Source organism: Mustelus asterias, chromosome 18 (genome assembly GCF_964213995.1).
Source record: "Mustelus asterias chromosome 18, sMusAst1.hap1.1, whole genome shotgun sequence".
In the NCBI taxonomy this organism is placed as follows: Eukaryota; Metazoa; Chordata; class Chondrichthyes; order Carcharhiniformes; family Triakidae; genus Mustelus; species Mustelus asterias.
This window is the reverse complement of record NC_135818.1, coordinates 56,673,563-56,686,520: the sequence shown is the minus strand read 5'-3', so window position 1 is coordinate 56,686,520 and position 12,958 is coordinate 56,673,563. Positions and strand designations below refer to the sequence as shown.

Below are 12,958 nucleotides of genomic sequence, written 5' to 3'. Positions count from 1 at the left end.
TTTTTTTTATTTCAGAAATATACTTTATTCATAAATACTCTGAAATAAACCATTGCAAAATGACATTTCTGATAATTACAAAGAGTGCAAAAAGAGACCAGTCATTTAAAATACGGTGCTCAGTTGCAAGACATTACATTCATTACAGTTCAGTTCTTCAAACTATATACATTCATCACATTTCACTGTGTGCTTTTTTTTACAGATTAGCACACAGTTACGCAGTCCGCGTGTGTCCTACAGTTACTGGGCCCTCAGTCTGTCTTGGTTGAAAGGCTTTAAATGGTGGCCTTTCCCCATTGTGCCTTTGTGGTGGCTGTCCCAAGATTGAGAGTGTCCCTCAGCACGTAGTCCTGGACCTTGGAATGTGCCAGTCTGTAACATTTGGTTGAGGACAAATCTTTGCACTGGAAGATTATGAAAGGTGCGATCTCAGAATCATGGAACACGGTGCGGAAGAAGGCCATTTGGCCCATATATAGATGCCAGACTTTCTTTATCAGCTGTGCTGGACTCTGATCTAAACTCATCTTTGCAATTGGAGCTCTGTGTGAGATCCAAGAGGTTCATATTTTTTTGTTCCTGTTCCTTGCTTTGATTCCCGGACAGATGTGGTTTCTCATCCTGTGCCAGTTTTAAATTTGGCAGTGAGGCAATTGGCAGGAATGGCATGAGCTAATGGAAGAGGAAAGTGCCATGTTAAAATAGCTTGTCGGTGCAGTTGACAGATGCCTTTTTGTGCTGTAGGTATTCATCTGTAATCTGTGAGGCTCAATGAGTCAACGTGAGATAAAACTTACTGAATTTTACTGAAATTAATGTTAAGTGTTGAAAAGATACAAAAATCTGAGATCACATACCAAGCGACTCCAGAACAGCTTCTTCCCAGCTACCATCAGACTCTTGATTGGATCTACCATATATTAAGTTGTACTTTCTCTACACCCTAGCTATGACTGTAACACTACGTTCTGCACTCCTTTCCTTCTCCCCTATACACTCTATGAACAGCATGCTTTGTGTAGCGCGCAAGAAACAATCGTTATCACTGCACATTAATCCATGGGACAATAATAAATCAAATAAAGGTGAGGGCAAACAGCAAGTGTGTTTATTTGCATAAGTGAACTGCTAAGGAATTAAATCTGAAACCACAAATCCTGATGATAAAATGTTGGGTGGTAATATTGCGCCTCGTAGGAAAGCAGAGCCAGGAATGTGGAAAAAAAGTTGTATTTATCTAACACCTTTTATAGAATCATAGAATCCCTACAGTGCAGAAAGAGGCCATTCAGCACATCAAGCCTGCACCAACAACAATCTCACCCAGGCCCGATCCCTGTAACCCCACGTATTTACCCTGCTAATCCCCCGACACTAAGGGACAATTTAGCATGGTCAATCCACCTGCACATCTTTGGATTCTGGGAGGAAAGTGGAGCACCCGGAGGAAACCCACACAGACTCAGGGAGAATGTGCAAACTCCACACAGACAGTGACCCGAGGCTGGAATCGAACCAAGGTCCTTGGCACTGTGAGGCTGCAGTGCTAACCACGGTGCCACCGTGACACCTTTCATGACCTCATGGTGTCACAAAGCACTGCACAGCCAGCCTGTCAGTAACATGACAACCAGCTTGCACAGAGCAAGGTCTCACAAGAAGGAATTGTCTCTGAAGTGAAGCCTTTATAAAACATGCATGCTCCCTGATCAGGCAGTGAGCGCACATTTTTATCTTAAGCCCTCCTTTTAAATAAAGTGGCTGATTTCCCAGTGAGAGGGAAAGTCTGAGGCTGAGTCGGTGTGTGTTGCTATTGCACCTGCCCTTCCAGCCAGATCAGAACAAATACTGGACACATCCACAGAACAGGAGGGCTCTTGCACATTTATAATGCATGTCTGGAGATCAACATGCCTGTCCCTTCTCCCCCTTCACACCAGGCCTGTTTGGTAATTGTGTATTAATTTGGTGTGCTTGCAGGATGCTCCCCCCTCACTGAAATTTGCTGTGTCGTTATGGTGCCATGGAAAAGGCATGTGGTTTATTCGAAATTGTGCCACCACCAAAGAAAGGAATTTTTCCAGGTAGACTACATCCCTAGAACAGAATGCACAGAATACTCCACAATGGTAGCTGTGTGTGTGTGTATATGGTGAGTGTATATGTGTGATGACAGTGTGGGCCCGATTCGGGTGCGAAATCGCGGTAAGGTCGGGCGTCGGGCCTAAAACGGGATCCGCACCACAGTTTTTGCAAATCGCGCCTTTACCGACAGCCGATTTTGGCGCGGTTCCAATGCGCGGCTGAATCGACCGGCGCCACGATTTAAATGCATTTGCATGCATTTAAATCGACTTAATGAAGCTCCCGCCCAACTCTACCGGCAATTTCCACTCTACCACCGTGCGGCCAAATTCGCATCTGCGCATTAAGCGACCTGCTGTATAAAAGCCCAATCTGGACTTTTATTCAGCAGGGGAATCACCGAGGCCCACCCTTCACGGATTCCCCCCCCGCCCCCACTAACCACCCCGGCAGCCGCGCCCCCCCCCCCCCCCCCGGGATCAGACCCCTTTGGGAGGCAGGCGCCCCCCCCCCCCCGGGATCAGACCCCTTTGGGAGGCAGGCGCCCCCGGCAGAGCACACCCCTAACCTACCTTGATCGTGGTCTCCCTCCACCATCCTTCCCGCTCACCTTCAATCCTTCGACAGCCTGCAGCACGTTGCTCGAAACTGACTTCGAGCCACGGCTGAAGGGACCAGGCTTCACACAGGTCTGCTGGCGTCTGCCGGGTGGGGGGGGTGGGGCGGGCCCAGTTGGAACTCTGGCGGGGGGTGGGGGGGAAATGAGGAAGAGGGGGGGGATGAGGAGAGGGGCGGGCCCACATCGCCCTCTTGGGGGGGTGGGAGGAGGGGAAGGGGTGTGACTTATCCCCTGGGGGGGGGGGAGAGTGGGTGTGATGTATCATCCCATGGGGGGGGGGGGAGGGGGTGTGACTCTCATCCTGTGGTCGGGGGGTTCCGCTGTGTCTGCGGCCAGAGGATGAGAGTCACACCCCCTCTTCCCCCCCCCCCCCCCCCCCCCCGCCATGGGATGATACATCACAACCCCTCCCCCCCGCCCCCCGACCAGAGGATGAACGGCAGAGAGGCTCTCTCCGCTCTCGGCTTTTTTTTTCATGCCTGGGTGCGTTCTGTCAGGTTTTTTCTGAACTGCTCAGATCTATTTGGCGCCCGCACCCGGCACTTAGTCTCAAAATGGTAAAATCGGGCCCTGTGTGTGAGTGTGCGTATGTGTGTATTGACACTGTGCGTAGGTGTGTATTGACACTGTGCGTGTGTGTGTGTTGACACTGTGCATGTGTGCATGGTGATATTGTGCGTGGTGACACTGCATGTGTGTGTGTGTGAGTGAGTGTGTGTATCAGTAGACATTCCGTCCAATGCAGCACAAAACTCTACTGGATCCAGCCCTTTAAGGCCTAACCATTTAACTTTACCTGATATCAACCCAGTTTGATCCAATTTGATATACTTTCCTGAATGGTGAAATATTTACATTACTAATATGTTATAGTGGAGTTTAGGTCATCAACAAACCTCTGGCATGACTGTTTAAAATAATGTATACAATTCTGCTTCTTTGCATTGTGTTTCTGCTTGGAGTGTTTTACACAGTACTGGCCTGAACTCAAAGGGCGCTGACTAAAGTTGTACAAGGCTCGCGCGCACGCGCTCACACACGCACAGACACATGCACACACAAAGACACAAGGGCATACACACACAGACACAACGCAGATTTGGGTGGCATGGTGGTTAGCCCTGCTGCCTCACAGCACCAGGGACCTGGGTTCGATTCCCAGCTTGGGTCACTGTCTGTGTGGAGTTTACACTTTCTCCCCGTGTCTGGGTGGGTTTCCTCCGGGTGCTCCGGTTTCCTCCCACAGTCCAAAGATGTGCGGGTTAGGTGGATTGGCCATACTAAATTGCCCCTTAGTGTCAGGGGGACTAGCTAGGGTAAATGTATGGGGTTATGGGGGATAGGGCGTGGGTGTGATTGTGGTCGGTGCAGACTCGATAGGCCGAATGGCCTCCTTCTGCACTGTAGGATTCTATGGTTCTATGCTAAGATCAGCAAGTTTCGAATGGACCAAAGTGCGTCCTTCACCGAGTTGATGACTTTCTAGCAGCAGTTGATATTTGTCTCGGTGTGCGTCCCTGGAAACAGCCCGTCGAGCACAGAGTCCTGCGTCACCGAGCTGCTCGGGATGAACCTCGACAAATACCACTGCATCTCACTCCAGACCTTCTTTGCAAAGGCACATTCCACAAGGAGGTGTGCGACCGTCTCGTCACCCCCACAGCCATGTCGAGGGCAGCGTGCAGTGGTGTTGAGACCTCGAGTGTGCATGAAGGATCTGACGGGAAGTACCCTTCTCACCACCAGCCAAGCCAGGTCTTGGTGTTTCTTTGTGAATTCTGGTGATGAGGCATTCTGCCAGATGACACTGACAGTCTGCTCAGAAAACCATCCGACAGGATCCTCCATCTCCTTTCCTCTCAGGGCCTCAAGGACATGACGTGCTGACCACTGCTTGATCATCATGTGGTCAAAGGTGTGTTTCCGGAAAGATTTCTCCACGAAGGACAGGTGCTGCGGTACGGTCCAACTACTTGGAGCGTTCCGTGGCAGTGTGGCCAGACCCATCCTCCGCAACACTTGGGACAGGTAGAACCTCAAAAGATAGTGGCACTTGCTGTTATCGTATCGAGGATCTACACACAGCTTGATGCAGCCACACACAAAGGTGGCCATCAGGATGAGGGCGGCGTTGGGAACATTTTTCCCTCCGTTCTCTAGAGATTTGTGCATCGTTTCCCTCCGGACACGATCCATCTTTGATCTCCAGATAAATTTGAAGGTGGCCTGGGTCACTGTTGCTGCGCAGGATTTGGGGATAGGCCAGACCTGCGCTACATACAACAACACCGACAGTACCTCGCACTGGATGACCAGGTTTTTTCCGGTGATAGAGAGGGAGCGTTGGTCCCACAAGCCCAATTTTTGCCTCGCTTTGGCGATGCGCTCTTCCCAGTTTTTGGCGCATGCCCCTGCCACTCCAAACCATATCCCCAACACCTTAAGGTAGTTTGCCCTGACGGTGAAGGGGACAAAGGATCTGTCAGCCCAGTTCCCAAAGAACATAGCCTCGCTCTTGTCCTGGTTGACTTTGGCTCCCGAGGCCAGCTCGAACTGCTCACAGACTTGGAAGAGCCTGCGAACAGACGAGGGGTCCGAGCAAAAGACAGCCACATCATTCATGTACAGGGAGGCTTTGACTTGCATGCCTCCGCTGCCTGGGATTGTAACCCCTTTGATGCCTGGGTCCCTTCTGAGGGCTTCGGCAAAGGGTTCAATGCAACACACAAAAAGGACGGAGGAGAGAGCGCAGCCCTGCCTGACTCCAGACCTGATCTGAAACCTATCTGATTCCCACCCATTGATTGAAAGTGTGCTACTGATGTCTGTGTAGAGCAGTTGGATCCAATTGTGGATTCCCTCCCCAAGCCCATTTTGGAGAGCACATCCATCATGTAGCTGTGCGATAGTCTGTCAAATGCCTTCTCCTGGTCTAGGCTGATGAGGCAGGTATCCACCTGTCTGTCCTGCACGTAGGTGATCGTATTCCTGAGTAGCGCGAAGCTATCGGAGATCTTCCTGCCAGGTACAGCACAGGTTTGATCAGGATGGATCACTGACCCCAGAGCAGACTTGACCTGGTTGGTGATGACCTTGGCTAGAATTTTATAGTCCACGTTCAATAGTGAAATGGGTCGCCAATTTCTAATTTCTTCCCTTTCCCCCTTCTGCTTGTAGATGAGGGTACTGATGCCTTTCCTTATGGATTCTGACATGCTGCCTTCCAGAAGCATACTCTTGTATACTTCCAGCAGGTCCGGGCCCGTCAAGTCGCACAACGCCGAGTAAAACTCAGCCGGTAAGTCGTCGCCTCCGGGAGTTTTACCCTTCTGAAAGGACGCGACGGCCTTTGTCAGCTTATCCAGAGATAACGCACTATCGAGGCTCTCCCGCTCGCCGTCTTCCAAGACCTGCGTGATAGATGACAGGAAAGACTGGGAGGCCATGCTGTCTATTGGCTTCAGGTCATACAGTCCGGCATAGAAGGATTTGCAGATCCTCAGAATGTCAGACTGCGATGACCTTACAGAGCCATCTTCTTCCTTCAGGCTGCTTTGGAAGAAGAAACGCGAGCACATTTCATCCTGCTCCATGGAGCAGACCCTGGATCGGAAGTTGACCTTAGAGGCCTCCGAGGCAAAGAGCGAGGCTTGCTGGCTCTTCATCTCCCGGAGATCCTCCTTGACATCAACCCCCATTGACTGCAGTTGGAGTAGATTCTGCATGCTTTTCTGGAGTCGTGACATTTCCCCCCGTCTCTCCCTGACCTTCTGAATGCCTTTGCAGATGAAGAACCTCTTGATGTTGTCCTTGATGGTTTCCCACCAGAGCAATGGAGACTCAAAGAAGGGTTTCACGGTTCTCCAACCGTGGTAAACCCTTTTGAGTTCCTCGAGGTTCTGTGGGGGTCAACAGTTCTACATTTAGCTTCCAGGACACCCTGCCCACTTTCTGGTTTTCCTCTAGCTGACAGTCGGCCAGCAGGAGGCAGTGGTCAGAGAAGAACATCAGCTTGATGTCGGTCAAACCACGAAGGACAGGTACTACATTTGATCTTAGCCAAAAGGCCGAGAAGCGATAGCCCATAAACTTCCTTGGCCATCTTTCACATGCGTCTTGCCACATATGTCGGAACAATCACCCTGACTAGGCAGTGGATTGCACTGCAACTGCTGTCAATGGGAGCCTAAGCACCAAACACCCGGTTAGTGTTTCCTTGCAATAAGATGTCTAGCCCCTACAGAGCCCAAACTTACTGAATAATCATTCAGAGACAAAACTACAGATTCTTAAGGTGTAGTCGAGCGTAGGGGTGTATTTAATGAGGAATTACACCTATTAAAGAGAGGTGCAGTGGATAATTGAAGGCACGTTTTGTGTGTGAAGGGTGGTATTTTGGAAATGAGTATGGGGGGCGGGAGCGGTGGGGGTGTGGGTAGAATGGAGAGTTGAATGCATATAATTGGAGGCGGGAATAGAGAATTGAAGGCATGGTGCATTTGAGCGGAGTACAGAGTGTCTAATTGAAGTCACGGTGTATATTAGAGAAGGGGTGTTATTGAAAGAATATTGACGTCAGGCTATGGTCTGATTGGCTCTGTCTACACCGCCTCCTTTTGCTTCTGGTTCCTCACTTTGCCCTTGCTCTGATGGCGGAGTTCACTCTCGCCAGTTCCGACTCCAGTTGCAGCGTTTCGTCGCTCTCCAGCGCGCTGTCCAACACCAGGCTCGACCTGCTGGAATCGGAGAACTCTTCTACCCGCAGTGGAGCCAATGTTCCCCGAGCGGCCCCCACTCTTCAGGTGCAGAGGCGCCGACGCTGCCAGCGGTCAAGCAGCTACAGCGTGGAGTCGCTCGACAGCCCAAGTGAAGTTCAAGTGCTGGTGATAAATACTGGAGGAACTATCGGCATGGTGTACAGGGATAACGGTGAGTGAGGAGTTAGCGGTGTACACCAGCCTGCATCCGGCACACGATTGACAATGTCAGAGCCATCCTTTAGGGGCTTATTCCTGTTGCAACGTGCTAGAACTCGCCTTAAGGAGATTATTCCAATTAAAATATGACTGCCTTACTGGAGAGTTTATTCCCACTTTTACGTGCCGTCTTTCGAGGACCAGAGCCTTGAGGAACGTAATTTGACTCAGCCTGGAGGCGTGTTGTAATCCTGTGTTCGACATGAAACCCAAAATGTACACCTGGTTTCATGGCATTTTTGAAAAAATGTAATGAGGCCATCTGAGCGTAATTGCAGACCGGCTTGATAGGGAGCTGTTATATAGTTGCATGTCCTCAGGCCGTGAGCACCTGTGCTATGTGGCAAGTGAAACAACTTGCTATTTACCTTTCATTGTTGTAAGGCAGTTTTGTCAAGTGGACCAATTAAATTCACAAATTGGCAGGATGTATCAATGATTTTTTTTTTCCAAACATAGTTTATTTTTTAAAAATCTCAATCTGTTGGATAGCACATACTGATCTAAATTCCCATATTGGTTATCTGAAATAGAATAAAGTGGTGAAAATAGTCAGGCCTGGCATTCTTTATGAAAAGAGAAACACCTAGAGTTAACACTTCAGGTCAAGTTAGAGATGTAATGGATTTTTCACTTGCCCGAAACATGTTGTTTCTAATTTTTACCACTTATGAAGTGTCAGTGCTGTTTCTCATTCCACAGAAGGTGCCAGATGTGCTGACTATTCCCAGCATTTTCTGTTTATAACAGTAGTTTTGAGAAATTGAATTTAATGGAAGGAATAGATTAAAACTAAAAATGGCCATGAATTGCTCCTCTAGACACTTTTGTACCTCTCCCCTCACCTTAAACCTATGCCCTCTAGTTTTAGACTCCCTTACCTTTGGGAAAAGATATTGACGATCTACCTTGTCTATGCCCCTCATTATTTTATAGACCTTTATAAGGTCACCCCTCCTCCTACGCTCCAGAGAAAAAGTCCCAGTCTATCCAGCCTCTCCTTATAACTCCAACCATCAAATCCCAGTAGCATCCTAGTAAATCTTTTCTGCACTCTTTTTCTTTCTAGTTTAATATCCTTTCTATAATAGGGTGACCAGAACTGTACACAGTATTCCAAGTATGGCCTTGCCAATGTCTTGTACAACTTCAACAAGATGTCCCAACTCCTGTATTTAATGTTCTGAGCGATGAAACCAAGCATGCCGAATGCCTTCTCCACCACTCTGTCCTCCTGTGACTCCACTTTCAAGGAGCTATGAACATGTACCCCTAGATCTCTTTCTTCTGTAACTCTCCCTCGTGCCCTACCATTAACTGAGTAAGTCCTGCCCTAGTTCAATCTACCAAAATGCATCACCTTGCATTTATCTAAATTAAACTCCATCTGCCATTCGTCAGCCCACTGGCCCAATTGATCAAGATCCCATTGCAATTGGAGATAACCTTCCTCACTGTCCACCATGCATTATTTGGTTTGACCTAAAAAAAAAAGCCAATCTTGGTGTCGTCTGCAAACTTGCTAATCATGCCCCCTATATTCTCAACCAAATCATTAATATAAATGACAAATAACAGTGGGCCCAGCACTGATCTCTGAGGCACACTGCTGGTCACAGGCCTCCGCTCTGAAAAACCACCCTCTGGCTTCTGTCAAGAAGCCAATTTTTTGTATCCATTTAGATACCTCACCCTGGATCCTGTGAGATTTAACCTTGTGCAACAACGTACCATGTGGTACCTTGTCAAAGGCCTTGCTAAAGTCCATGTCGCCAACATCAACTGCACTGCCCTCATCTACCTTCTTGATTATCCCTTCAAAAAACTCAATCAAATTTGTGAGACATGATTTTCCACTCTCAAAACCATGCTGACTGTCCCTAATCAGTCCTTGCATCTCTAAATGCCTGTAGATCCTGTCTCTCAAAATACCTTCCAACCATTTACTTGAGGCTCACTGGCCTGTAGTTCCCAGGCTTTTCCCTGCAGCCCTTTTTAAACAAAGGCACAACATTTGCCAGTCTTCAGGCACCTCCCCCGTGACTATCGATTCAAATATCTCAGCTAGGGGACCCACTATTTCCTCCCTAGCCTCCCACAACGTCCTGGGACATGCCTCATCAGTTCCTGCAGATTTACCTACCTTGATGTGCTTTGACTTCCAGCACCACCACCTCTGTAATATGTATACTCAAGACATCACTATTTATTTCCCCAAGTTCCCTAACCATGCTTTTCTCAACAGTAAATACTGATGAGAAATCTTCATTTAGGATCTTGCCCATCTTTTATGGATCTGGACATAGATGACCTTGTTGATCCTTAAGAGGCCCTACTCTCTCCCTTGTTACTCTTTTGCCATTTAGGTATTTGTAGAAGCTCTTTGGATTCTCCTTTGCCTTATCTGCCAAAACAATTTTGTCCCTTTTTGCTCTCCTGATTTCTCTCAACTCTACTCCTGCACCCCCTATACTTCAAGAGATTCACTTGATCTCAGCTGCCTATGCATGTCATGTGCCTCTTTTTGACCAGGGCCTCAATATTCTGAGTCATCCAGGGTTCCTGACTTCTGCCAGCCTTGCCCTTCACTGAGGAATGTTTACCCTGAACCCTGGTTAACACACTTTTGAAAGCATGCCACTTACCAGACATCCCTTTTCCTTCCCACAGACTCCCCCCAATTAACTTTTGAAAGTTCCTACCTAATACCATCAAAATTGGCCTTGCCCCAATTTAGAATATTAACTTTTGGGACAGACCTATCATTCTCCATAGCAATCTTTAAAACTAATAGAATTATGGTCACTGGTCCCAAAGTGATCTCTCTAACACTTCTGTCACCTGCCCTTATTTCCCAAGAGGAGGTCAAGTTTTGCCCCCTCTAGTCAGGCCATCCACATACTGAAATGAGAAATTCCTCCTGAATACAAAACAAATTTCTCTCCATCTAGCCCTCTAATACTATGGCTGTCCCAGTCAATGTTGAGGAAAATTAAAACCTGACTATTACCACATTTTTCTTGGCGCTATCTGTAACCTCCTTACATATTTGCTCCTTAATTTCCTGCTGACTATTTGGGGGCCTATAGTACAACGCTATCAGTGATTTCCTTTTTCTTATTTCTCAGTTCTACCCATATAGATTCAGTGGCCAAACCCTCTGGTATATCCCCTCTCAGTGATGCTTTCCCTAATCAAAAGTGCAAATCCCCCTCTTACCTCCTGTTCTCTTTCCTATAGCATCTGTATCCTGGAACATTAAGCTGCCAGTCCTGTCTCTCCCTTAGCCATGTTTCAGTAATTTCTATAATATCCCAGTCCCATGTACCCATCAATGCCCTGAGTTCACCTGCCTTGTCCATCAGGCCTCTTGCATTGAAATAAATGCAGTTTAATCTGGACTTCCCTTGCTATCTGTCTGGCACTAGGATTACTGACACTGCCTTTACTAATTAATGTGCTCTCTAACCTCTGAACCTGGGCCTGGCGAAACACTCCATTTACCAGTCCAGGCAGCGGGCGATCGTGGGGGCTGTCCATCCTGACTGTCTGCCCCTGTACTGCAGCTACATTTGCGGCCAGGTGTCCCTGGAGAGGGAGCATATGGTGTCCACAGGCGCAGTTGATGCCTTCCACGCCCATTGGGCACTGCAGGGGTTGGAGTGTGCTATTGACCCTAAAGTTTCCTTTGTACTTTGATTTCTGTTCAGGCTGTTTATATATACACACACACACCTTTGTCCTGACCTCCTAAAAAGAGGTCAAACTTCACTTCTGTCTCCCTACTCCTTTGGATCCCACCCCCTGCCAAACTAGTTTAAATCCTCCAATATGTTGGATCATCTATCATTTAGAAAATGAAAGCTGCTATCCTTCATTCTGGCTTATACGTGACAATTGACTTGTCCTACCAAGGTGCTAAGTTGTATCATACGACTCTAATCTTATGACTTGTCACTCCATCACTGTCAAGCCAGATGACCCAACACTAGGTCAGTGAGGAGTTTGGAAAAACCATGAGTGGCACATCTGAAAGTGCTGCTGCAATACAAGACAACATGCACATGCTAAGCAGCCTGCTATACATGGAGCTGAAAAGTCTTGCAAACAACAGCCCAGATCAAAGTGCTTTGGCTCTGTGGCATTCAATTGTGAATGGTGGCAGATAGTTAAACAATTAATGGGAAAGGCCCTATGAACATCCCAGCCTCACTGGCAGAGCCTAGCATGCAAGTATGAAAGACAAGGCTGAAATATTGCACAACCACCTTCAAGCTGGAAGTATGAGTAGGTGATCCTTCTCTCTTACTCCGAGGTTCTGATGCCTGTTTTCAGCTAATTCAATGCACTCGTATTGCACAAAGAAAAATGGCAGTGAACTGAACACAAGACTGACAATGGGCCCCAACAACATCCCAGCGGTAGTACAAAGATCAATGCTTTGTCCTTAGTAAAATTGTTCCAGTACTGCCATAACACCAGCACATGCCCTATAATGTGGAAAATCAGTTGATCAAATCCTGTTCACGAACAACAAGACAAATGCAACCTAGCCAATTATTACTGCATTGGCATATTCTGAACATTAGCGAGGTCGTAAGAGTGATCAAGTGTTACCAAATGGCACAGACCAATAAGCTACTCACTGATGTTCAGATTGGGTTTTACCAGAATCACCTGGCTCCAAGTCTCTCAGTAAGAAGTTTAACAACACCAGGTTAAAGTCCAACAGGTTTATTTGGTAGCAAAAGCCACACAAGCTTTCGAAGCTCTAAGCCCCTTCAGGTGAGTGGGAATTCTGTTCACAAACAGAGCTTATAAAGACACAGACTCAATTTACATGAATAATGGTTGGAATGCAAATGCTTACAACTAATCAAGTTTTTAAGAAACAAAACAATGGGAGTGGAGAGAGCATCAAGACAGGCTAAAAAGATGTGTATTGTCTCCAGACAAGACAGCCAGTGAAACTCTGCAGGTCCACGCAACTGTGGGCGTTACAAATAGTGTGACATGAACCCAATATCCCGGTTGAGGCCGTCCGCGTGTGTGCGGAACTTGGCTATCAGTTTCTGCTCAGCGACTCTGCGCTGTCGTGTGTCGCGAAGGCCGCCTTGGAGAACGCTTACCCAAATATCAGAGGCCGAATGCCCGTGACCGCTGAAGTGCTCCCCAACAGGAAGAGAACAGTCTTGCCTGGTGATTGTCGAGCGGTGTTCATTCATCCGTTGTCGCAGCGTCTGCATAGTTTCCCCAATGTACCATGCCTCGGGAC

At 47.8% G+C, this 12,958-nt stretch overlaps 1 protein-coding gene and 1 pseudogene across 1 annotated transcript in view; one reads left to right on the top strand and one right to left on the bottom strand.

Moving 5' to 3' along the window:
- Nucleotides 1-6,692: 6,692 nt before the first annotated feature.
- LOC144507411 (U2 spliceosomal RNA) lies at nt 6,693-6,786 on the bottom strand (annotated as a pseudogene).
- A 570-nt stretch (nt 6,787-7,356) lies between these two features.
- The window catches only part of LOC144506762 (uncharacterized), a 160,104-nt gene continuing 154,502 nt past the window's right edge, over nt 7,357-12,958 (top strand). The window contains 1 exon segment of the mRNA XM_078233119.1: nt 7,357-7,636. Coding sequence (XP_078089245.1) covers nt 7,357-7,636 — 280 coding nt within the window.